Source organism: Phoenix dactylifera, chromosome 14 (assembly GCF_009389715.1).
Source record: "Phoenix dactylifera cultivar Barhee BC4 chromosome 14, palm_55x_up_171113_PBpolish2nd_filt_p, whole genome shotgun sequence".
NCBI classification, from domain to species: domain Eukaryota; kingdom Viridiplantae; phylum Streptophyta; class Magnoliopsida; order Arecales; family Arecaceae; genus Phoenix; species Phoenix dactylifera.
Genome location: NC_052405.1, coordinates 5745828 through 5769292, shown reverse-complemented (window position 1 = coordinate 5769292; position 23465 = coordinate 5745828). Strand labels below are relative to the sequence as shown.

The 23465-nt window shown below is 39.4% G+C and overlaps 1 protein-coding gene and 1 long non-coding RNA gene across 3 annotated transcripts; one reads left to right on the top strand and one right to left on the bottom strand.

Annotated features, from left to right (window-relative positions):
* On the top strand, positions 1-19875 carry LOC120113015. Its single transcript, XR_005514748.1, has 3 exons — positions 1-859; positions 960-1118; positions 19771-19875. It is a non-coding gene; the product is annotated as an uncharacterized LOC120113015 (long non-coding RNA).
* Positions 19577-22048, bottom strand: LOC103708070 (transcription factor bHLH137-like). 2 transcript variants are annotated; one of them, XM_026805001.2, is made up of 8 exons: positions 21346-22048; positions 21048-21224; positions 20876-20941; positions 20737-20805; positions 20562-20645; positions 20293-20442; positions 20076-20167; positions 19577-19994 (listed from the first exon to the last, which is right to left on the bottom strand). In XM_026805001.2, the coding sequence occupies exons 1-7, from the start codon at positions 21709-21711 to the stop codon at positions 20102-20104; spliced, it is 978 nt and encodes a 325-aa protein (XP_026660802.2). In that variant the 5' UTR covers positions 21712-22048; the 3' UTR covers positions 19577-19994; positions 20076-20101. The 2 variants fall into 2 exon arrangements, with proteins under 2 accessions (XP_026660802.2, XP_008791059.2); XM_008792837.4 differs by having other exon boundaries at positions 20076-20191; positions 21346-22045.
* Positions 22049-23465: the final 1417 nt, after the last annotated feature.

The window sequence follows — 23465 nt, the reverse complement described above, 5'->3', positions numbered from 1 at the left end:
TAAGATGGACACTTTCTAAAGCGCCGTCGAAGGCCATTCCACCCTGCTAGGCTAAGATGACGCTCTCTAAAGCATCGTCGGAGGTACCACAACCACATCCCCTCTCGTGGAAGTGCGACGACGCTTTAGAAAGCATTATCGGAAGCCACTTCCAACCAAACCTTCCCCACTCCCCAACCTAATAAATTTCTAACCTCTCCCAATCCGTAACCCATCTCCCCCCTCCCTAGCGAAGCATCCTAGCGAGCAGTGCCCGGCAATGGCAGCCGCTGAGGTAATGCCGGTGCGCGAGAAGCACGTCCCAAGTCCAAATTCCCCAATGTATTTCGAGTGCGGTGTCGTGGGTGCGTGGAGAGAGGCGTTCTCCACCTGCAACACCCCTTCTCCAATCCCTCGACCGCACTGAGCTCCCCCTCCTCCTCCGCCGTCGGGAACCCCACCCCTTCTTCTCTAAGTCGGAGCTAACAGTATTGAAGGGGGTGCACCCAAAGATGGCTCCGACGTTCTGGCTGCTTATGCGCCGGATCTCGCGCCATTAATGTCCGATGGGGTATGGTTTGGGGTTGGTTCTTTTCCTATTTTAAGGGCTCAACCCTGCTTCCGAGAAATACAACCGGCAGATTTGCCTCTCTCCTTCCTTTTCTCCTTTCGCTGCTCTCCCTACTTCCTAGGTCCGCGCCATCTTCCGCTTTTCTTGACTTGGATCTTGAGCCCGATGAGCTCTCCAACCCCTCCATCGGTTCCGTCTTCCTCCCCCTCCAGCATTGCGGCAACACACGTCGAGGACCGGCGCCTGGTGGATCCGACCGCCGCGACAAGAAGGCAGCAAGGAAGGATGTGGTGCCCTCCCCGGTCTCAGGTTGGGTCGCGTGCCCCTTTTCCTTTTGTTTTTGTCTTTTTTGTGCCAGGATCCGTTGGAGATGAAGTTTTGCTTGATATTGGCTTAGCATTGCTTTTAGGTTTTCGTATATGTTTCCTGCTGTTTGGTTGCCAAGATAAGGGTTAGGAGAAAATGGCGATGCACAGCCTCATCAGCCTCACCTCCAAAGCCGAGATCCGCTACGAGGGCATCCTCGTCTCCATTAACCCCCAGGAGTCCACCATTGCCCTCCAGAACGGTACGCCACTTTTGATTCTCATTGATATAGTGGATGTAATTCAATAGAGTTGGATTGACTATTAAAATTTTTGTAGAATTCTGTTACATAACAAGAATCCAAATTCATGAGTCTGAGACAGAGGGTCATTAGCATATGCTCCATTAACACGTAGAGAAGTAAATAATTTTTTTATAGAACTGTGCAGCAGAAAATGTGCATACATTTTTGAAAAAAATCTTTTTAATTTTTTTAAAAAAATAATTATAACGACGCTTTAAAGCGTCGTTATAAAAATATATCAGCTATAAAAAAATAAAAGTTCAAGGCCGACGCATTTAAGCGTCGCTATTGGGCCGACGCTTATGAGCGTCGGCTTTTAGTGACGCTTAAAAGTGTTGCTAAAAACCGACTCTTTAGCGATGCTTTACAAAAACATTGGCAATTTTTTTCACCCCTACCTATCCGACGCTTTTGCGATGCTTTGAAAAGCGTCGGCGGAAAAATTAACGATGTTTATAAGTGTCGGTATAGGCTCTAAAAAGCTTCAGAAAAGATAAGATTTTTTTGTAGTGGTTATAAGCTAGTTACAAAGGTAGAACTTGTTTGATAAATGACTATAAATCACAAACTGTTATAAAATCTTGACTTTTCATCTTCATCTGAATTCATTTATGACTATTCTGAAAGAGTAGATGCCCTACAAGCCAATCGCAATATGTATTGCGAAAGGTTTTTTCTTTTGATTTGTCCAAATCATGTACATGACATTTAAATATGAATAAAGGCGTTATGTTTTATCATATGCTGTTGATTATATTTATGATAAACTCCTTAGTTTAGGGCAATGATTTTAAGACTATGATGAGATCATACTAGTGAGACTTAAAATCCTAAAATCCTAATCTTAAATATTCCCAGTCATTGGTACATTGAGTCGGGGATCAATGATTACCGGAAAGACTGGCATGTCTTATGTATGCTCGATGCAGAGGATGATTGATCTCACAATCATTTGTGTGGAGACACTAATACAAAGATGTGGGTGCTCATTAGAGGAATGAGTTCACTGAATTGACCTACAAAGAGAAATCTTATGAAGTCTTACTTACATGTCAAAAGATGATTCTCTTAGTGGGAGTTGTGCAACTGATCCTATGACCTGAGATCACCATGGTATCTTGTGCACATCAACCCATATTTTGGTTTACACTCATTCATGACAATAAGTTATGTACGAGGTCTTCTGGATATGGTGAATTGTGTACGAAGATTATGAGTAGGTCAACAAGGAATTAATCACTTCTAGTAAGAGAAGATAGCATCCTATTTATTCTAATCATATGATAATTCAGGAAACCTTTGATCAAAGTAGAATGAAAATTAGAAAGAGTTTCTAATGTTTCATTATTTGAATTATCATTAAAAGATTGAGAAAAATATGAATATGAAATTGAGTTTGACATATATTCATACTCATATGCATATTTGGGATGCAGTTTGATTAAAGGATTGAATTGCATGGTAACTTGCCACTGAAGGGTATTTTTGGTATTTCCACCAAATTCCATATTTTCCGGGTAGACATGACACGTTGCTAGACGTCAATCTTGTTTTATAGGTTTGATCAAATTAAAGAGTTAATTCGATCACCAATTAGAAAGGATTCTAATTGTTAAGTTCGGGTTCGCGCAGTTTGGACTTAAATCGATTAGAAGAGTTCTAATCAAGTTGGGTCAACTCGCACTCACACCTATTGCTGGCTAAGTATGGAACCCAATGGGTCACACACAAGAAAACTTATCAAGGGTCTAATTGGATTAGATCATGTTTGCAAGATAAACATCCTAGCAGGTGTTGCAAACCTTAGCTCCTAATTCGAATTGGATTCGAATCTGATTCGAATTGGATTCGAATCGGATTCTTAATTGATCTAATTTGATTAGATCATATTCTAATATGGGTTAGCCAAGAGTTGGCACCTAATTGGCTTGGTTTGAGTCTAATTGGATTAGATTTAATCAATCATTCAATCTAGACCGTTAGATCTTGATCTACCGTTGGATGAAGACATAATGGAGAGTTGGTTTAACCCAATTGGATTGGGTTAGAGGATGGCTACCATAATTGACCATTGGATCTTAATCCCACCATTGGATGAAGACATAATGGGTCAAGTGAATGGCGCCTTGCATTGGAGCCCTTGGATCATCATCATGAAAGATCAAGAGGTGAGGCGTGATGGACATGTGATTAGCATGTGATGTTGACTTGGTCAAAATATGGCACCACATGAAAGGACATATCATTTGATACACCTCTTCACTTGATCTGCACCTCCTCTTATTTGATATGGCCCTTAGATGATGTCTTTTCATGAAAGGATGTGTGGATGGGATGCATCCCTTGGAGATGCATCCCTACACCTATTATAAATAGGCTAGCACTCCATGGGTTTCATCATTCCAACTCCACCCCACTCCTCTCTTCTTTCTTTCTTACATTAGTTTCTTTCTTTCTAGCATTGCTTCTAGTGTGTCCTAAGCCAAGACAAGGTGGTCTTCTTTAGGACAAAAGGATTAGAAGTGATTTTAGAAGGTTAAAGAAAAATAGAAAGAAAGGAAAGCAAGCCATTAGAGTTCTTTAAGAATTCTGCATTAAGGATCAAAGTCTTTGGAGCTTAAGACTTAAATCAAGTTTTCGTGTGGATCAACGTTGGAGGGTGAACACTTGGGCACCTAGTGGAAATTCTGCATATTGGATTAGCGTTAGAGGTATTCTTCTATTTCTGCATTTATATTATATTATTTGATTGCTTTCATTAAGGTGATCTTGGCTTATAAGGGTTTTATGTTAAGGAACTTTATCAAGAAATTTTTAAAATTCCTAACTTCCGCTGCGCATTATAACATGCTAAAATCCTTCAAGTGGTATCAGAGCCATCCTTAATTGGTTCAATCAAATAATTATGTATGATGTATGATTATTAATTTACTATGAGATAGTAATGTCATATGCTTAGAGAAATGCTGAAATGTATGATTAATATATGATATGTTATGTAATAAAATATCATGATATGAAATTTTCCATATGAAAATATGTTGAAGCATGTTAATTAATTGCTTATGATTTATACATGCTATGAGATAGCCATGATGCATAATAGTTTATTTTAGACATGTTAAATGTATGTTACAATTAAAGAATGTGCTAGAGACTAGTAAGCCCTCAATAAAAATTATATTAAGTCATAGTGTTGAAAAACTTTGAACTAACCCATTCTAGAACAATTAATCTAATTGGTGTCTAAGGAAAGCACTAAAGGTGGTTACTTAATTAGGACCTTACTCTCTGAGTAAGGGGAGCCTCCCACCTGCTTACCTGGCCAATTGTTTGATTGCCTATTATGGATAAGCTTAATATTGATATAACACTATTGATAGCCTTCCTTCATGCCTCGATATTATTATGTCAAGATCCATGCTAGTTTGTTGTGCTAACACAAGACTTGCAATGGGGACTGATGTTATACTGTCTTGGTGCATTAAGATGCTTATGGCATATTTTAATATATTGCCTTGTTGTGCAACCACAAGGGCAATATTATTCGAATATGACTATATGGAAATGAAGGGTTTGACTTAACTAAAATATTATTGTTTGTTGTGCTAACACAAGGCAATAAGTATTTTAAGAGGACAAGATAAAGTTGAGAATTGCATGAGATGCAATTGGAAAGAGTTTCCTACCTTTGAACTCATAAGAGTTTGTTGTGTAAACACAAGGCTTTTTATGATGAATTAGGATCTCAACCCTACTAAGAAAAATTATATTTTCACGTTTATCATAGGAGAGGGCTATGATATTCGATAAAAATAGTAGGAGACAAATTAGATTAAAGTTCTTATCTAGTTGCAAACATGTCATCATGATTGGTCTGCTTATATTAGTTTTGTTTTGCATATGTAGAATTATTAAATGGCTTCTTCACTTTCACTAAGAGGCATCTTAGATGCCAACAAGTTGACCGGACCAAACTATGTGGACTGGTTGAGGAATTTAAAGATAGTACTCACTCAGGAGAAAATTTCCTATATACTTGAAACCCCTGATCTTGGAGATCTAGGGGATGATGCTACAGAAGAGGAGGTTGCCACACATAAGATGTGGAAAAATGACAGTGTGACTGTCAAATGTATCATACTTGCCTCTATGAACAATGAATTACAGAGGCAACATGAAGGCATGGATACTCAATCCATACTTCTCAATTTAAAAGAGTTGTATGGAGAACAAAGCAGGACTGCTAGGTATGAGATATCTAAGCAGTTGTTCCGTGCTAGAATGAATGAAGGAACTCCAGTGCAAAACCATGTTCTTATGGTTATAGACTTGATCACCAGATTAAGTCAATTAGGTTTTGCTATGGATAGTGAGCTCAGTCAGGATTTGATCCTGCAATCACTGCCTGATTCATTCTCTCAGTTTGTTGTGAACTTTCACATGAACAAGCTGAACACCTCCCTGCCCGAGCTGTTAAATATGCTCAAAACAGCTGAAGGGCATATTAAGAAGGATAAAGGTCCACTCCTTCTTATAAATAGCACCTCTATGAGGAAATCGAGAAATAAGGGTTCTAAGAAACGATTGAACCCCAAGAGTAGCATCAAAAAGAAAAAAGGAAAGAAAAACTCCGGATCAAGTACCTGTTTTCATTGCGGCAAAGCTGGCCACTGGAAAAGGAATTGCAAGAGTTTTCTTGCAAGTATGAAGACCGATGCAAGAGTTGCATCAAAAGGTATGTTTATGTTACATGCCAACTTGTCATTAAGTTCTTCAAATTCAAATTCATGGGTATTGGATACCGGCTGTGGTTTTCACATTTGCAAATCTTTGCATGGACTACAGAAAATTAAAATTTTGAAGAAAGGTGACTTCGAGCTGTATGGCGCTGGAGGAGAGTCCATCCATGCTGAAGCTGTTGGAACCTACAACTTGGAATTGCCTTCGGGAAAGCTCCTACAATTAGAAGATTGTTATTATATGCCCAAAATTATTAGAAATGTAATTTCCATTCCTTTGTTGTTAAAGAAAGGTTTTGAAATTAATGGAAAGGGCAATGGTTGCTCTATTTATTTTTCTAATAAGCATCTTTGCAATGGCATTATGGAAAATGGTCTTCTAGTTTTATTACTTAATGACAATGTCTTTCATATTAATAAAAGCAATAAAAGAAAGAGAGAGGAAGTGAATAATACCCTCCTTTGGCATTGCCGACTTGGTCACATAAGTGAATCAAGAATTAACAAGTTATACAAAGAAGAGTTCTTTGATCCTTATGATTATGAATCATTAGGAACTTGTGAATCTTGTCTTATGGGAAAAATGACCAAGTCTCCATTCACTGGACATGGAGAAAGGGCAAGTGAGTTATTAGGACTTATACATACAGATGTATGTGGTCCTATGACAACTCCAGCTAGAGGTGGATACTCTTACTTCATCACATTCACTGATGATTTATCAAGGTTCGGATTTGTGTATCTTATGAAACATAAATACGAAGCCTTTGATAAGTTTAAAGAGTATCAAAGTATGGTTGAAAAACAAACCGGAAAGTGTATTAAAATCCTTCGATCTGATCGAGGAGGTGAATACCTTTCTAGTGAATTTTTAAATCATCTTAAAGAAAAGGGCATTCTCTCTGAATGGACACCTCCGTATACGCCACAACTAAATGGTGTAGCTGAACGGAGGAATCGTACTCTATTAGATATGGTAAGATCCATGATGTGCTTTACAGATCTTCCTATTTCCTTCTGGGGTTATGCCTTAGAAACTGCTACATATGTGCTAAACAGGATACCTTCAAAATCTGTATCTAGTACTCCATATGAGATATGGAGAGGTAGAAAGCCCAATCTTAAATATTTTAAAATATGGGGCTGCCAAGCATATGTCAAAAGAAATTTTGGACATAAGCTAAGTGCTAGATCAGATAAATGTACATTTATAGGTTATTCCAAAGAAAGTATTGGATATCTCTTCTATCACCCTACTGAACAAAAGGTATTTGTTAGTAGGCATGCCACTTTCTTAGAAAAAGAGTTTATCTTAGAAAAGGGCAGTGAAAGAAGAATTGAACTTAATGAAGTTCAAGACCTACAAATAGAAACACAAGAAATTCTTCAACCAAATGTACCCATTGATGAAGTACAACCACAACACACATCTCCTCTCCAAAGGTCAGATAGAGTGCGAAATGCACCTAAGAGGTATGGGTTTATCATTGAGAATGATGAAGCCCACATCATCGAAAATGATGATCCTCTGACCTATTCGGAAGCTATCATGAGTAATGACTCTAACAAATGGTTAGAAGCTATGAAATCCGAAATAGACTCTATGTATACCAACCAAGTATGGACTTTGGTTGATGCACCAGAAAGTGTTAACCCTATAGGTTGCAAATGGGTCTATAAGAAGAAGATTGGAGCAGATGGCCAAGTAGAAACCTACAAGGCTAGATTGGTGGCAAAAGGTTTCAGGCAAAAGCAAGGAATTGACTATGATGAAACTTTTTCACCAGTTGCCATGCTTAAATCTATTCGGATTTTGCTTGCAATAGCTGCATACTATGATTATGAAATTTGGCAGATGGATGTCAAAACCGCCTTCCTTAATGGTTATCTTGAGGAAGAGGTTTACATGACACAGCCAGAAGGATTTGTCTCAAGTGGGAGAGCAAATCAAGTATGCAAGCTTAAGAGATCCATTTATGGATTAAAGCAAGCATCGAGGAGTTGGAACATCCGTTTTGATACAACAGTCAAAGAGTTTGGTTTTATCAAAAATGTGGATGAACCATGTGTGTACAAGAAGACTAGTGGGAGTGCCGTTGTCTTCTTAATATTGTATGTAGATGACATACTAATCATTGGAAATGATATTCCAATGTTACAATCGGTCAAGACTTGGCTATCAAAAAGCTTTTCCATGAAAGACTTGGGAGAAGCATCCTATATACTTGGTATAAAGATCTATAGGGATAGATCTAAAAGGATGCTAGGCTTGTCCCAGTCTAAGTACATAGATCGTGTGCTAAAAAGATTCAGCATGGAAGGAAGTAAAAGAGGTTACTTACCTATGAGTCATGGCATACGTCTCTCTAAGAAGATGTCTCCTAAGACATCTGAAGAGAGGAATAGAATGAATTCTATTCCCTATGCTTCGGCAGTAGGATCAATTATGTATGCTATGCTATGTACTAGGCCTGATGTTGCTTATGCCTTAGGCATAACAAGCAGATTCCAGGCTGATCCAGGAGAAAATCATTGGATAGCTGTGAAAAATATTCTTAAGTACTTAAGAAGGACTAAAGATATTTTTCTAGTTTATGGAGGATCTGAGTTGAAACTAGAAGGATTTTCTGATTCTAGTTTTCAATCAGATCCAGATGATAGCAAGTCCACTTCAGGGTATGTCTTTACCCTAAATGGTGGTGCAGTGAGCTGGAAGAGTTCCAAGCAGCAAACTGTAGCTGACTCAACTACTGAGGCAGAATACATCGCTGTAAGTGAAGCCGCTAAGAAAGCTGTCTGGATGAAGAAGTTCATCGCTGAGTTGGGAGTAGTTCCTGAGATTGCTGGACCAGTTTCAGTTTATTGTGACAACACTGGAGCTGTTGCTCAAGCAAAGGAACCAAGATCTCATCACAAATCCAAGCACATTCTAAGACGCTTCCACCTCGTTCGAGAGATCGTCGAGAGACAAGACATAGTCATTGAACGAGTAGACACAAAGAACAACTTAGCAGACCCGTTCACTAAAGCTCTACCACAACAGCAGTTCGATCGCCACCTCGATTGTATGGGGATAAAATATAAGAGCGATTGGCTTTAGTGCAAGTGGGAGATTGAAAGAGTAGATGCCCTACAAGCCAATCGCAATATGTATTGCGAAAGGTTTTTTCTTTTGATTTGTCCAAATCATGTACATGACATTTAAATATGAATAAAGGCGTTATGTTTTATCATATGCTGTTGATTATATTTATGATAAACTCCTTAGTTTAGGGCAATGATTTTAAGACTATGATGAGATCATACTAGTGAGACTTAAAATCCTAAAATCCTAATCTTAAATATTCCCAGTCATTGGTACATTGAGTCGGGGATCAATGATTACCGGAAAGACTGGCATGTCTTATGTATGCTCGATGCAGAGGATGATTGATCTCACAATCATTTGTGTGGAGACACTAATACAAAGATGTGGGTGCTCATTAGAGGAATGAGTTCACTGAATTGACCTACAAAGAGAAATCTTATGAAGTCTTACTTACATGTCAAAAGATGATTCTCTTAGTGGGAGTTGTGCAACTGATCCTATGACCTGAGATCACCATGGTATCTTGTGCACATGAACCCATATTTTGGTTTACACTCATTCATGACAATAAGTTATGTACGAGGTCTTCTGGATATGGTGAATTGTGTACGAAGATTATGAGTAGGTCAACAAGGAATTAATCACTTCTAGTAAGAGAAGATAGCATCCTATTTATTCTAATCATATGATAATTCAGGAAACCTTTGATCAAAGTAGAATGAAAATTAGAAAGAGTTTCTAATGTTTCATTATTTGAATTATCATTAAAAGATTGAGAAAAATATGAATATGAAATTGAGTTTGACATATATTCATACTCATATGCATATTTGGGATGCAGTTTGATTAAAGGATTGAATTGCATGGTAACTTGCCACTGAAGGGTATTTTTGGTATTTCCACCAAATTCCATATTTTCCGGGTAGACATGACACGTTGCTAGACGTCAATCTTGTTTTATAGGTTTGATCAAATTAAAGAGTTAATTCGATCACCAATTAGAAAGGATTCTAATTGTTAAGTTCGGGTTCGCGCAGTTTGGACTTAAATCGATTAGAAGAGTTCTAATCAAGTTGGGTCAACTCGCACTCACACCTATTGCTGGCTAAGTATGGAACCCAATGGGTCACACACAAGAAAACTTATCAAGGGTCTAATTGGATTAGATCATGTTTGCAAGATAAACATCCTAGCAGGTGTTGCAAACCTTAGCTCCTAATTCGAATTGGATTCGAATCTGATTCGAATTGGATTCGAATCGGATTCTTAATTGATCTAATTTGATTAGATCATATTCTAATATGGGTTAGCCAAGAGTTGGCACCTAATTGGCTTGGTTTGAGTCTAATTGGATTAGATTTAATAAATCATTCAATCTAGACCGTTAGATCTTGATCTACCGTTGGATGAAGACATAATGGAGAGTTGGTTTAACCCAATTGGATTGGGTTAGAGGATGGCTACCATAATTGACCATTGGATCTTAATCCCACCATTGGATGAAGACATAATGGGTCAAGTGAATGGCGCCTTGCATTGGAGCCCTTGGATCATCATCATGAAAGATCAAGAGGTGAGGCGTGATGGACATGTGATTAGCATGTGATGTTGACTTGGTCAAAATATGGCACCACATGAAAGGACATATCATTTGATACACCTCTTCACTTGATCTGCACCTCCTCTTATTTGATATGGCCCTTAGATGATGTCTTTTCATGAAAGGATGTGTGGATGGGATGCATCCCTTGGAGATGCATCCCTACACCTATTATAAATAGGCTAGCACTCCATGGGTTTCATCATTCCAACTCCACCCCACTCCTCTCTTCTTTCTTTCTTACATTAGTTTCTTTCTTTCTAGCATTGCTTCTAGTGTGTCCTAAGCCAAGACAAGGTGGTCTTCTTTAGGACAAAAGGATTAGAAGTGATTTTAGAAGGTTAAAGAAAAATAGAAAGAAAGGAAAGCAAGCCATTAGAGTTCTTTAAGAATTCTGCATTAAGGATCAAAGTCTTTGGAGCTTAAGACTTAAATCAAGTTTTCGTGTGGATCAACGTTGGAGGGTGAACACTTGGGCACCTAGTGGAAATTCTGCATATTGGATTAGCGTTAGAGGTATTCTTCTATTTCTGCATTTATATTATATTATTTGATTGCTTTCATTAAGGTGATCTTGGCTTATAAGGGTTTTATGTTAAGGAACTTTATCAAGAAATTTTTAAAATTCCTAACTTCCGCTGCGCATTATAACATGCTAAAATCCTTCATATTCAACTTCTCATAACCCTCCAATTTCATCATTAATGATGAATTAATGTATTTATGGCCTTTGATCTTTCTCCTTTGGCCTATAAATAGATGATATGTAGTCAGGGGCGGCCCAATGCATTTGGGGGCCTAGGGCGAACTCACTAAATGAGGCCTTTTTTAAAATAATAATAATAATAATAATAATAAATTTTTAATAAGTATAAAATACTTTAAAAATTTATTTAAAAATAATCCGTCTAGCTTTTTGAGATGCAAAATTACTAATCAAACTTTTGTACTCAAGATTCATTAAAATATTATTTTCAATCGATAATATAGCTAATCCATTTAATCTTTCTTGTGACATAGTTGACCGCAAATAAGTTTTTATCAACTTTAATTTTGAAAAACTTCTTTCAGCAGAAGCAACTGTTACAGGTATTGTTAACAATATCCTATAAGCAATGAATGCATTTGGAAAAGAATCTGTTTTTTTAATAAAACTTAAAGTATCAATAGGGGTACTAGTTTCTATTTGTAAAACTTCTTTTAAAACATTTAACTCCGAAAACAGATCAAGACCATCAATATCAGAATATTCACCGTGCTTTAAAAAGTTTTCAAGATTAAGACAACATTTTTTCAAATTCTCTTCATTCAAAGATTTTAACTTTCTAAAATTAAACAAAAAATCAAAAACATCTTCATATATGGTGAATTGTTCAAACCTATTTTGAATTGAAGAAATAGCTTGATCTACTATATATAAAAAATAATCAATTCTAAAAGATTCTTCAGCTGATCTTATTGTTTCATCATTACTATTTTCATCAAATTGTTTTTTTCTACGGATCACACGTTTTTCACGAAATACAGGTTCTATTTTCATTTCATTTGCAATTTCTTTAGATGAATTCAAAGCATTCATGAATCTATTTTTCCTATAACTTTTCAAATAAGAAAGAAGATTTTTTAATTGATCTATAGCAACATCAATATGCATGTCTTCAGATTGTAAGTTCTTACTAACTGAATTAACAGCAAACAATATATCGTACCATATATTCATGCCTAACAAGAATTCAAAATTTTCAATCTCATATATAGCTAAACATATAGCCTCACTCTTTATTTTAGGATCTTCACTAGTTTCCGCTAATTGAACTAATGCATCTCTTATTTTAGGAGCTTGATGTTTAATTGCTTTGACACTTTCAATACGACTTTTCCAACGTGTCTGTGACAAAGGTTTAGGAGTTAATGTAGATACATTATCTTGTAAAATTTTTCATCGTTTTGTAGAAGAAGAAAATAAGGTATAAATTCGTTGTATTACTCCAAAAAAAGATATAGCCTTAGGACATGAGTTAGCAGTGTCACATAATACTAAATTTAAGTTATGACATCCACATGGTGTGTAAAATGCTCTAGAATTTATATCTAATAATCTTCTTTGTACACCTTGATGTTTTCCTTTCATATTAGACCCGTTGTCATACCCTTGTCCTCTTATATCATTAATATCAAGTTTATATTTTTCTATTATATTTATAAGTGCAACAAAAAGGCCTTTTTCAGAGGTATCATCTACTTCTAAAAATTCTAAAAAATATTCTTCTATTTTTACTGGACTTGTTGAAGTATCTACACATCTTAAAACTAGGATCATTTGTTCTTGATGGCTTGCATCAGGAGTGCAATCAAGTATTACAGAAAAGTATTTTACTTCTTTAATCTTTTTAATTATCATAGTTTTAATTTCAGATGCTAACATTTGAATCAATTCATTTTAAATCTTATGACCTAAATAATGATTGTGAATTTCACCATGTTGAATACGTCGAATATGTTCTTGCATTACTGGATCAAATTCTACAATCATTTCAATAAGACTTAAAAAATTTCCATTATTGCTTTGATAAATCTTTTCATTCTTTCCCCGAAATGCTAAATTATTTTTTGCAAGATTTTTTACGACAGCAATAATTCTCAATAATACTTTTTTTCAATGATCTTTCTCTTGGTTTATTTGTTCTTGGAGACTTTTATCAATTGTCTTATTTTTCAATAATCTCACTTCTAAATTAATCTATTTATTCATGCTAGTAATATGTTCATTAGTTATTTCATGACTTTTGATCATAATACCTAGATTTTTCCAATTCCTAGTTTCTTCATTGACTAAGTGACTCGTGTTAGGTGTTGAATCAAATAATTTACAACAAAAACAATATACTCTATCCAAATCCTTCGAATACACTAACCATCTTCTATCATATTTTTCACCATTAGGTAATTTACGAATGTAATGTAGCGTAGAGAAGTGCCTATTATTTTCATCCTTAGGAAAATGAAGATCATAATCTCTAATTGGACCTCTTTCTACTAATAGATCTCTCAACCTTGTATCGATTTGCTTCCATTGACCAGGATCATATATATTTGTAGAAATAGAACTAATTTCATTAAGCTCTACATATTCTTATTTATCCTATCTTCATCTAATTTCTCATTATGTTCTTCACCATGAATATGGTTGTCAATCTCATTTTGTTTCATTCCTTTCATGTCATCTTTTAGCTCTATTTCAGGTGCTTGTTCTGTTGTTAATTCCTGAGTTGAACTTGATGTAGTGTTTTGTTTGTTTGTCATAACAAATTTATCTAGAGCTCCTTTTTGAGATTGAATGAGTTTTTCGATTTTTCTTTTTTTTTTAAGTTTTTCATATCCACATTCATATTTTCTATTAGACATTTGAATATAAAAATTATATTACCAAACAAAACAATTAAGATAATTACTACAAACAAATTAAAATATAAAAGAGAAAAAATAGAAGAGAAAAATTGTAACAAAATTATAGAAATTGCAATAAAATTAGGAAAATTAAACACTGGATGTCGAAAATATAATCAAACAACAAAAGGAGGGTTAGAAGGATCACACCATATGCTGTGCAGCTTGTGCTACAGTGCCACTAGGCCCACTACCCACAGTCCCACTGAGTCACTGTCAGTGTCACAGACTGACAGTCTCTCAGTCTCAGTGAGACGGACGGGAGGGCTGAGGGGACGGCCGGGCCCGCCGGGGTCACGGGACAACGGAAGCCGGGGCCGGGGAGGGAGGCGAGGAGGTCACGCTCACGCCGTCTGCCGTCACGGCCTCACGCCTCACGGGAGCCGGGGCCGGGGGCGGGCGAGGAGCGGAGGAGGTCACGGGCTCACGGCTCACGGGAGTGACGGACTGACGGCCTGACGGTGTCACAGGCCGCAGGCGGGGTCCGGGGACTGGGAGGCGCTCAGGCGGAGGAGACGACCTCGCCGGCTCGCTGGATTGAGCCGGACGGGCCGACGGGCGACGGGGTCACGACCTCACGAGAGCCGGGGGCCCGAGAGGCGGGAGGGAGGCAAGGAGCCGAGGAGCCGAGGAGGTCGCGGGCGGCGGGACCGCCTGGATGCCGGGGAGGCGGGGACGGTCGCGGGATGCCGGGGCCCGAGGAGGCGGGGAGGCGGACTGGCGGAGGCGCGGCCACGCGGGGGGAGGCGAGGAGGAGACGAGTAGACGACCCAGGCGGCAGCCGGCAGGCAGTCACACCTTCACCTTCACGGAACAGTCGAACAGAGACAGAGTAGAAGAGGATTGAGGAAATAGGAATGAGGAGCAGAGGAGGAGTGGAGCAGGATGAAGATTTTAAAGAGAGCCAGAGGGCAGAGAGGAATGATGGGCGATGGCATCATGGCCGATGGGAATATGGGATCGGATTAAGCCATTGAGGAGGAGTGGACAGTGGAGCACCCGGCGACCCGCGTCTTGTTGAGGTAGCCGTTGGCTCCTGCCGTCCTGCGGGCTGCGGCCTTACCCTCTGACTGTAGTCTGTAGCTAGCTACTAGCTAGGAGCGGGAGCTGGGAGGGTAGAGCGTAGGATGCCGTCGCGGGGCCTTCTCTCGAGCCGGGGCCTTGGGCGACCGCCTAGGTCGCCTAAGGCTTGGGCCGCCCCTGTATGTAGTCTTGTATCGGAAGGAGAAAAGCAAGAAAGAATAAATAGATCATTTGTATCTCATACTCTCTTGTGTTTCCTTTCTCTTTATTTTCTATTGCTTTATTACTTTTACTTTAGTTTTATACCACAAACAACAAATTTTACCTGGCTTGTAAGTAAGACTCTTCCTCTACATGGGAGTGTTTCACTTCCCTAGCATCCTCAAAAGGTAATGGCATCATTAAACCGAGGTACCTCTTTTAAATATTAAACTGAATGGTCACTGATCCAACAAAGTCTGCAATCACCACCCTCCACATCCAAATCCATCATGTTGAGGAATGTGTGCATCGCTAATCTAGTTAGAGTTCGGACATTTCTGCTATGCATATTTGCTTCCATGGAACAATGTGAGAGGAGGGATGTGCCAATGACTGAAGTATTTCCCACAGTATGGTTTGCTCTTCAATCTTTTTGGAGCAGATATTTCTCTTTCTCCACCCAGTCCAGAGGTCATGGAGGTTCGTTGGCGTACCTTTTGGTGGTCCATAAGCTTTTCGCAAAGGGATAATACTTAAGGAACAAGTGATTTGCCGACTCCATTGTAGAACCACACAATGAACAACCAGAGCTCACATTTCATCATATTTTTTTGCAAGAAGTTTCACTTTTTTCGACATTGCTGCCCTCCAAATGGTTTGATAATATGGGCACCTCAAAGCACCAACTCAGGGCGATGGTCACCCCCTACTCAGGGATATCCAGAGCTTGGTGGCTGGCTACAGATCGTTCCAGGTGGCCCATGTGTATCGAGAGACGAACTTGGCAAAAGACTGGGTCGCCTCTTTTGCTGCTCACCACTCGGGAGAGGTTTTATGGATAGGGGCTGACTTCGCTCCTCCACCCTTATGTACTCTTATTTCTTTAGACTCTGATGGTAGAACTCACGCCAGATTGACGTGAGTTACTGTAGTACCAAAAAAAAAAGCACCAAAATTAATAAACTTATTTGTAAGATTCAACAGTGAATATACTACCATTCTGTGAAGGTTTCCAAACTAGCACATCAGAACTCTAGAGGGGGTCTGAAAGGGGTGAGGATGTCATGGAGCATCCCCAATTGGATCATCTCTTGCCTACTCGACGGGCCCCTTATATGGATGTTCGAAGCTAGTCTCCTCCAACTCCATTATGATGACACTAGGGGTGCAAATGGTCAGGTTGATCCATGACCCGACCCAACTTGATCCGATTAAACCCAATCCAACCCATTTTAAAAGATCCATTGGGTCGGGTTGGGTTCTAAAATTGGACTCAATTCTATTTTTGGGACCAAGTCTGGGTTTCTTAAATTCTGGCCCGACTTGATCCAATTTTTTATTGGGTTGAGTTTGGGTCCAAAATTAAGACCCGAACAAGGAACCATATTTGGTCGGGGTCGCTCATGACCCGGTCCAATCTGACCCATTTGCACCCCTAGATGACACTAATGGATTCAGTTTCAGAGCTTTAGCATAAAGTTCTACAAAAATAATGCAAAAAAGGAAGGTATCAAACCACACATCCTCCCAAAATCGGGTGCTCTCCCCATTTCCAACCTTAAAAGCAACATAATTCCAAATAAGTATGCAAGCTAATCTCTTTTCCTTGGTCTCATGCCCAACTTTCTTCTTTGATAAGCATAACTAGTCTGTTTCCACTATGGATTACTCGTGCTATATAGGAACTTCCATGCCCACTTAGCAAGAAGGGCCTGATTCATCTTCTCAATGTTCTTGAGACCTAATCCATCCTGTTCCTTTGACCTGCATGCAGTGTCCTAGTTCATAAGGCAATGAAATCCACTGGCATTATCCTTCCCTTACCATAGAAAAACTCTCCTTGTTTTATTGCTTGCAAAAATATTTGTCATCTTTATGTTGTAATTGTTTCATGAGTACATATTATTTGTTTTGGATTGCTAGATATTCATCATTTTACCCTAGTAATTGAGTGGTAATGATAAAGAACAATGCGGAACTCTACTAATATCTATGCTCCTGATAGCCATGGTCACATAATTATACAATGGGACTCGGCCTGCAGATAACTTTGCTATGCTCATCTATTCCAATAATCGATGTAATTGTATGCTTCCAATCTCCTTGATACAAAAACTGATGGAAGCAACACTTAAGAAAATATGGAAATTGTTTTATTTTAGTTTTGAGTGAGGGTTAATTTCATGGTCAAATCCTACTTATACAGAGCGAGAAAGACGAATCAAATAAAGTAATTTGCGCTGCATGGTAAAAAGTGAAGCATATATTTTCCTATAAAAATGCCTACCACACATAGATTGTAGTTGTGTCCTTCACGCGAAAGAAGGATTCACCTTTCTTTGTGCCGATCCATCGTTGGATCATCTACTGCTTGCTTTTAGATTTACACAAGCACATGAATGATGGAATGATTCGATCGGAGAGAAAGAAGATTTTCTTCAATCCGCTCAACTCGGATCTCTCAAAAGATAGGTAGAAGAAGATAGAAGAATTACGAAAGTAGGATTTAAGTCTCCTTTTCTTTTATTGATGATTAAAAAATTTAGGTACATAACCTTGTTTATAATGGTGAGGTCCACCCTTATACAATTTTGGTTGAATTCCTCTATCTAATTTCAGTAGGACTCTCTTTCCTAAAATAGAGATTATAAGTAGAAATCTTCTAAAAAGGAGAATTTTACATCAACTCTGCCTTTTATCGCTTCCCTTGATTGTCTCGGATAGAGAGCTATACTCAGTCAGTCTTACCCGAAAAGAAAATTTTCAGTTTGACCGGCCCATTTCAGGCCCTAAATGGCGAAATTTGGGCTTGATCACTAGAGGCATCCCCTCCTCTAGGGCGAGGCGTCACATCACATATTTCAAAAAACTGGCCGATTTAAAAAAAAAATCAACTCAATCAAACGTTATATGGCCAAATTATGACCTCCGAAAATTTAGCCTATAACCCGGCCTCCCAATGTGGCAGATCTTGCTCCTGACCCTGTCCAATCCTGCTCGTAGCGGTCAAAGTGGTTCACATCGATCTCAGAATTGTCCTGGATTATGGAATTTGGAGTATTTTGAGATCTATGTAGTGGGTGATATGGGTGCGAATGAAGGTTAATCCTTCTGCGTGAAGGATACAACCGCGATCCACCATAGACTTGAAAGGTTCGGCTCAGATCATATAGTGTGAGGATCCGTGCGGGCATATGTTTAGTCCCACATCAGTTATTCGTTGGGTAGATCTTGAATACTTATACAGGATCAAGGAACCCAAATAATACCTTCCCGCTAGCCATTTTGGGTGAGGTCTTAGGTTGTTACAAATGGTATCAGAGTGGACCCAGCTCATAACCTATGTGGACTAGGGAACACTGCAGTACGGATCCATTGGGGCTGACCACGGGCCAATCGTGATGTTTATGGTTAGATTTGAACCCTTAGCCTGATAAGGACGTCAGGACTTGAACAGGGGGAGTATGTGAGGATCCGTGCGGGCGTGTGTTTAGTCCTACATCGGTTATTCGCTGGGTAGATCTTGGTACTTATACAGGATCAAGGAACCCAAATAATACCTTTCGGCTAGCCATTTTGGATGAGGTCTTGGGTTGTTACATATAGGAAGATGTTTCATTTTTCATTTATTTATTCTCTTTTTGTATCCGCTTCTTTCATTCTCTTAGTGAAAGTCAGGTGTGGCCTAACTTTTTGCAGAAATTAAAAAAAATAGTGATAATGATAGTTCAGTCCAGGAGCTGGAGCCTTAATATTATCTTGAAGGGAGACTTAATGACCATCATCGGTTGGTTGACCAAATCGTTGCCTAACCTAATTTTCTCTCTTTCCGTCCTGGCGACATGATGGAGGTCATATCTACGCAAATATGTTTTGAGGCCATTCACACCTATAGGGAGGCAAACAGGATGGTTGATTGGGTGGCCTTCGATCCGGCTAACTCTCAAACTCTATGGTGTGGAGTCCAGTTGAGCAGGTCCAGCCTAATTACGAGATGTTCTTCGTACTGATGCTATAGGTTGTATCTACTCTAGGGCCATCTAACCATCTCATCTAAAAAAAAATAGTAATAATTGTAATAGTAATAATAGTTGTAGTAGTAATGATGATAGTTGTAATATTAGTAGTAATAAAGATCCCATCCCAGTTAATAGATGTTCTTCTTCTATCTACTTTAAGGCTACCTAACCATGCCATTTAAATAAAAGAAATAGTAATAATGGTGACAGTAACAGTAGTGATAGTAGTAATAATATTGCTAGCGTCCAGAGAATCTATAAAGAAACATAAACGTTCTCAGAAAAAAACAAAAGAAAAAGTAGCAAACAAACTTCATCTTAATGTCTGGGCTTATCAGCTTCATATGATTCAAGAAAAGACCCTTATCTTCTCTTCCTGTGTAAAACTGTAAAGATTACAAAAAAAAGAGAGACTCTAATAACGTAAACAGCTCTTTAAATTTTTCTTATTATTACTTTTTGAGGATTAAGATCAGGACCAGTCCTTCAGAATTTGTGCAGAAACCTACTGGTCCAATAAGCCAGCAGCAACGATCCCCAGGAGATATGGCCTTATTGTTGTCGGCTTTTCTTCCGAGGAGACTCTCCTTCACGTGGAATCAGACCAAGGCATCGTAGTGAAAAACCATTACAAGAACAATGAAAGCTACCATTCCACCTAGGTATCTTGTGCAGTTGTCTCCCCTATGGCCGCAGGAGCATCTCTTTCACGTACTGCAAAGAACCATGGAAAACATGAGAAGGGTAGTTCACTTGATGTAAGAAAAGTCAAGAAAAAAAAGAAGAAGAACATACCAAGGGCATCAAAGGCTCTTCTTTATCTACTGAAAAGAGCACATATTGGTGAAATCTACTTTATTGAGAAATTGATGTCTCTGTCCTCCCACCTGCATCATAAAACTGCCACCATCCTGAAAAAGTTCTTTATTCAGTGACAAGGACATGGCTTTGGTTGGGTTCTCAGTCTAAAGCTTTGTTCTAAATAAATGAGCCTTCTGAGAAGGAGAAAGACCTGTGAGAAGGCTGTGGGTTGCTGGCAATTTAGTAAAAGAGGATCTGAAGGATCTTCTATTTGGTAGTTCTTGGCAGCATTCTCAATAGATGGAGGCTGGATGTGAGTGGTTTGGTTCACAAGTGGCACTTGCTGTGGTATGATCTCCATCTTCAGAAATTTATTATTGCAGATCCATCAGCATTTAATACGTATCCAGAAATTTATACACCTGCAGCATGAAAATGAAAGGAAGCAATATATAGGCCAAGTTTGGGATTTTTATCTACCTCTGGTTTGTTCATGGAGTCATCAATATCCACTCCAAAGTTGTATAATATGGGATTCACAGAAGCGAGCTTCATGGAAAGAAACTGCACATGATGCAACAAATGCTCCATTAGAATCACTCCAGATGTGCTAATTAATAAGAACGGAGCCTGCAAATACATCACTTATGATTACCTGAACCTGGTTCTGCAAAGATCTCACATAGTTAATTATCTCATCTAGCATAAGGGCATTTCCATTAACCTGCAGATCAAAAACATTAGCAAATATTTTGCCATGTATACAAAATAGTGCACTAATAGAGAAGCTTTACCTTATCACAGCCAGGAACAAGGCCTTGCAGCATCCTCATTCTCACTCTTATCTTCTCCCTTCTGGCCTGAAAACCATTTGACATGGTCCGAGCCATGAGTTTTATATAAGAAACCAATTTGGACAAAATTGTAAAAAAAAAAAAAAAAATGTGTTGAAATCTTGAGGAATACCCTTTCTGCAAGGCTGTGACTATCTGTTGCTTGACCTCTCCTGGCTCTTACATGAATGTACCCTGCAGGGGGTTCTTCGCCAGCCTTTGTGGCTTTGGAATCATCATCCTTGGGCTTCTTGTCCTCTTTTCCCTTCAACTTACTATTGGGTTTTCTCTGCTTGCTCCTCTTACTTTCCTTTACATCAGCATGAAATAGTTTTTAGCAAAGAAAAGAAGATATATTTGAAAGCAAGAGCTACAAGAGAATTAAAAAAACCAAGGTCTTTTTCATAGTTTCGGATATCTGCTCTCCTTACATTGGATTGACCAGAAGACAAGCTTGTCCCATCTCCGGCCTTCCTTTTCTTCTCCATAGGACCTCGTTGTTTGCAGACCTTCTCATCATGGGGTTCAACTACCACCGAGGAAGGAGTCCTCTTGCTCTCAACTGAAGGAGCTTTCAAGGAAGTATCAAGAGAGCTGCTGCTCTGGTAGGCACTGGCATCAGTAGCTGAGACCTCTGCGTTGACTTCAGGAGAGTAGTAGCAAGGGAAGGGAGAAGAGGAGTCATTGCTCATCTCTCCAACTTGCTCTAGGGGGAGAAGCATCTCCAAGGGGGTGGTTGGAATTGCAGCAAAGTCGAGAAGGAAAGGGTGGTACTGCTGGTATGAGAAGCCTTCCATTGTGGTGAGCTGAGGATTGAGATTAAAAGCCGAAGAGAAGGCAATGGATGTGGAGGCCAGATGAGCAGTAGGGCAGGATAGGCCTGGCCTGGTTTAGTTTATATATACAAGCTTTTTGTTTTTTTTTGGTTCCTGTGATCCTCATTCATCATATGCTCATCTTGGATCGCCGCCCTGCTAACCTCATCTCGGTTTGTTCCTACAGTGCACCGCTGACGTAGTGTACATGGTGTAAGGTATAATTTCTTACAGTAATTTTCTTTCTATCCACCCTTTTACTCTGCTGTGTTTTAGCATTAGAGGTTTTTATAATCTCCAGAGAGACCAAATTGAGCCCAAGGTGATGTCCTCCTTTTGTCTTTGATTGCAAATCCATTTTTGGTTCATTACATAATTAACATCATGACTTCTTAAGGCAACCAAAACTTAAATAACTCCGATATGATATGATAGGGTTGGACTGGTATCTATGGTTTTAGGCAATCCATGATAGCACCATTAGATGGAGAATCTATCCTTAAACCTTCGACAACCACCGACTGAAAACTTGGGAAAAATCCAAAGAAGACTTGACAGTCAATAATTAAAGGAAAGTAGGGAATGAGGAATAATAGGATGTAAAAGGAGGAAAGAGTTTGTCTCTTCTTTCTTTCCTTTAAGTTGGTGACTTCGGGAGTCTTTCTAGAACTTCTAATATATATAGAAACTTACATTTCATAATTGTTGTGGTTCAAATCTGGCCCGAGGGTGACCACGCCGGTGGAGCCGAGGGAGCCGCCGGTGCTGAAAAGGAAAAGATGGGAGCTACCTCATGCGCGACGGCTGCAGATCTGCACAAAGCCTCACCAGTGTTTCCGGTGAGGGCCCTTCGACGATCAAGTTAGAGTGGATAAATTTGGTTCAGCTAAATATCCCCTAAAAATTTTCTGACCGAGCTATTTATAGACTCGATGGAGTGGCTTAGGTGGTGAAGGTACTGTCAGCCCTCATCATGAGGGGTCGTTGCTCTGAGCCGGATGGTGCGCAACTCAGGCTGGCTGGTGACGTGCGGTACGGCCCGTTCTTGAGAAGGGTAGGGTGTTGACAGTCACGATAGGGTATGGTCGGAGTAGTCAAGGTGTCGTCTGACTGCTGCTGGCCGGTTATGAAGACATGACACGGTAATGTGGTGGAGTACGGCCACGTAGGCGGGTGTAGGCCCGCCTACGTGGGCGTGGTCATTGGCAAGGCCGAGCTTCTTAAGCAGTCGTATCATGCATTTGACGAGATCGGCTTGGCAGTTGTTGGGAGTAGCTCGGCTTCTCGGACTCCGAGATATGCTTGGTGGAGCGCTCCGAACTCGAGGGTCGGGGCGTACTGCTGGAGTGGGCGCCCCGAGCTCGGTCGGGGTGGGTCGGCGAATATCTGAAATTGGTGAAGCTTTCGGCGGAGTTCCGAGGACAAGCTGGCCCTACGCCGAAGTAAAGATTCAGCCGATCATCGTTGACGTTTACTGGGCTGAAACTAGGCGGCCTTTTGGTTGTGGGCTGGACGATCCATTTTTTTCTCTATCAATAATGATCTGAAGTGAGAAACAAGATGCCTGTTGAGAATATAACTCTTCTAGGAGGGCCTCCAAATGCATTGTTTCACTTGCCATTTTGTAGGATTTCCATGTCTTGAAGGAATTTAGGATCTCATCCAAAATGACCAGTTAAGAAGGTGTTATTTAGATTTCTTAACCTCCATAAATATCCAAGATTTATATATTGCTG

What these genes read in the sequence shown, in the direction of transcription:
- LOC103708070 (XM_008792837.4), bottom strand. Translation starts at nt 21,711, where the DNA reads ATGGAAGGCTTCTCATACCAGCAGTACCACCCTTTCCTTCTCGACTTT. An exon ending in TTGTTCCTGGCTGTGATAAG is followed by an intron (nt 20,806 to 20,875) that starts GTAAAGCTTCTC and finishes TTTGATCTGCAG; the next exon opens with GTTAATGGAAATGCCCTTAT. An exon ending in CTTTGCAGAACCAGGTTCAG is followed by an intron (nt 20,646 to 20,736) that starts GTAATCATAAGT and finishes CATCATGTGCAG; the next exon opens with TTTCTTTCCATGAAGCTCGC.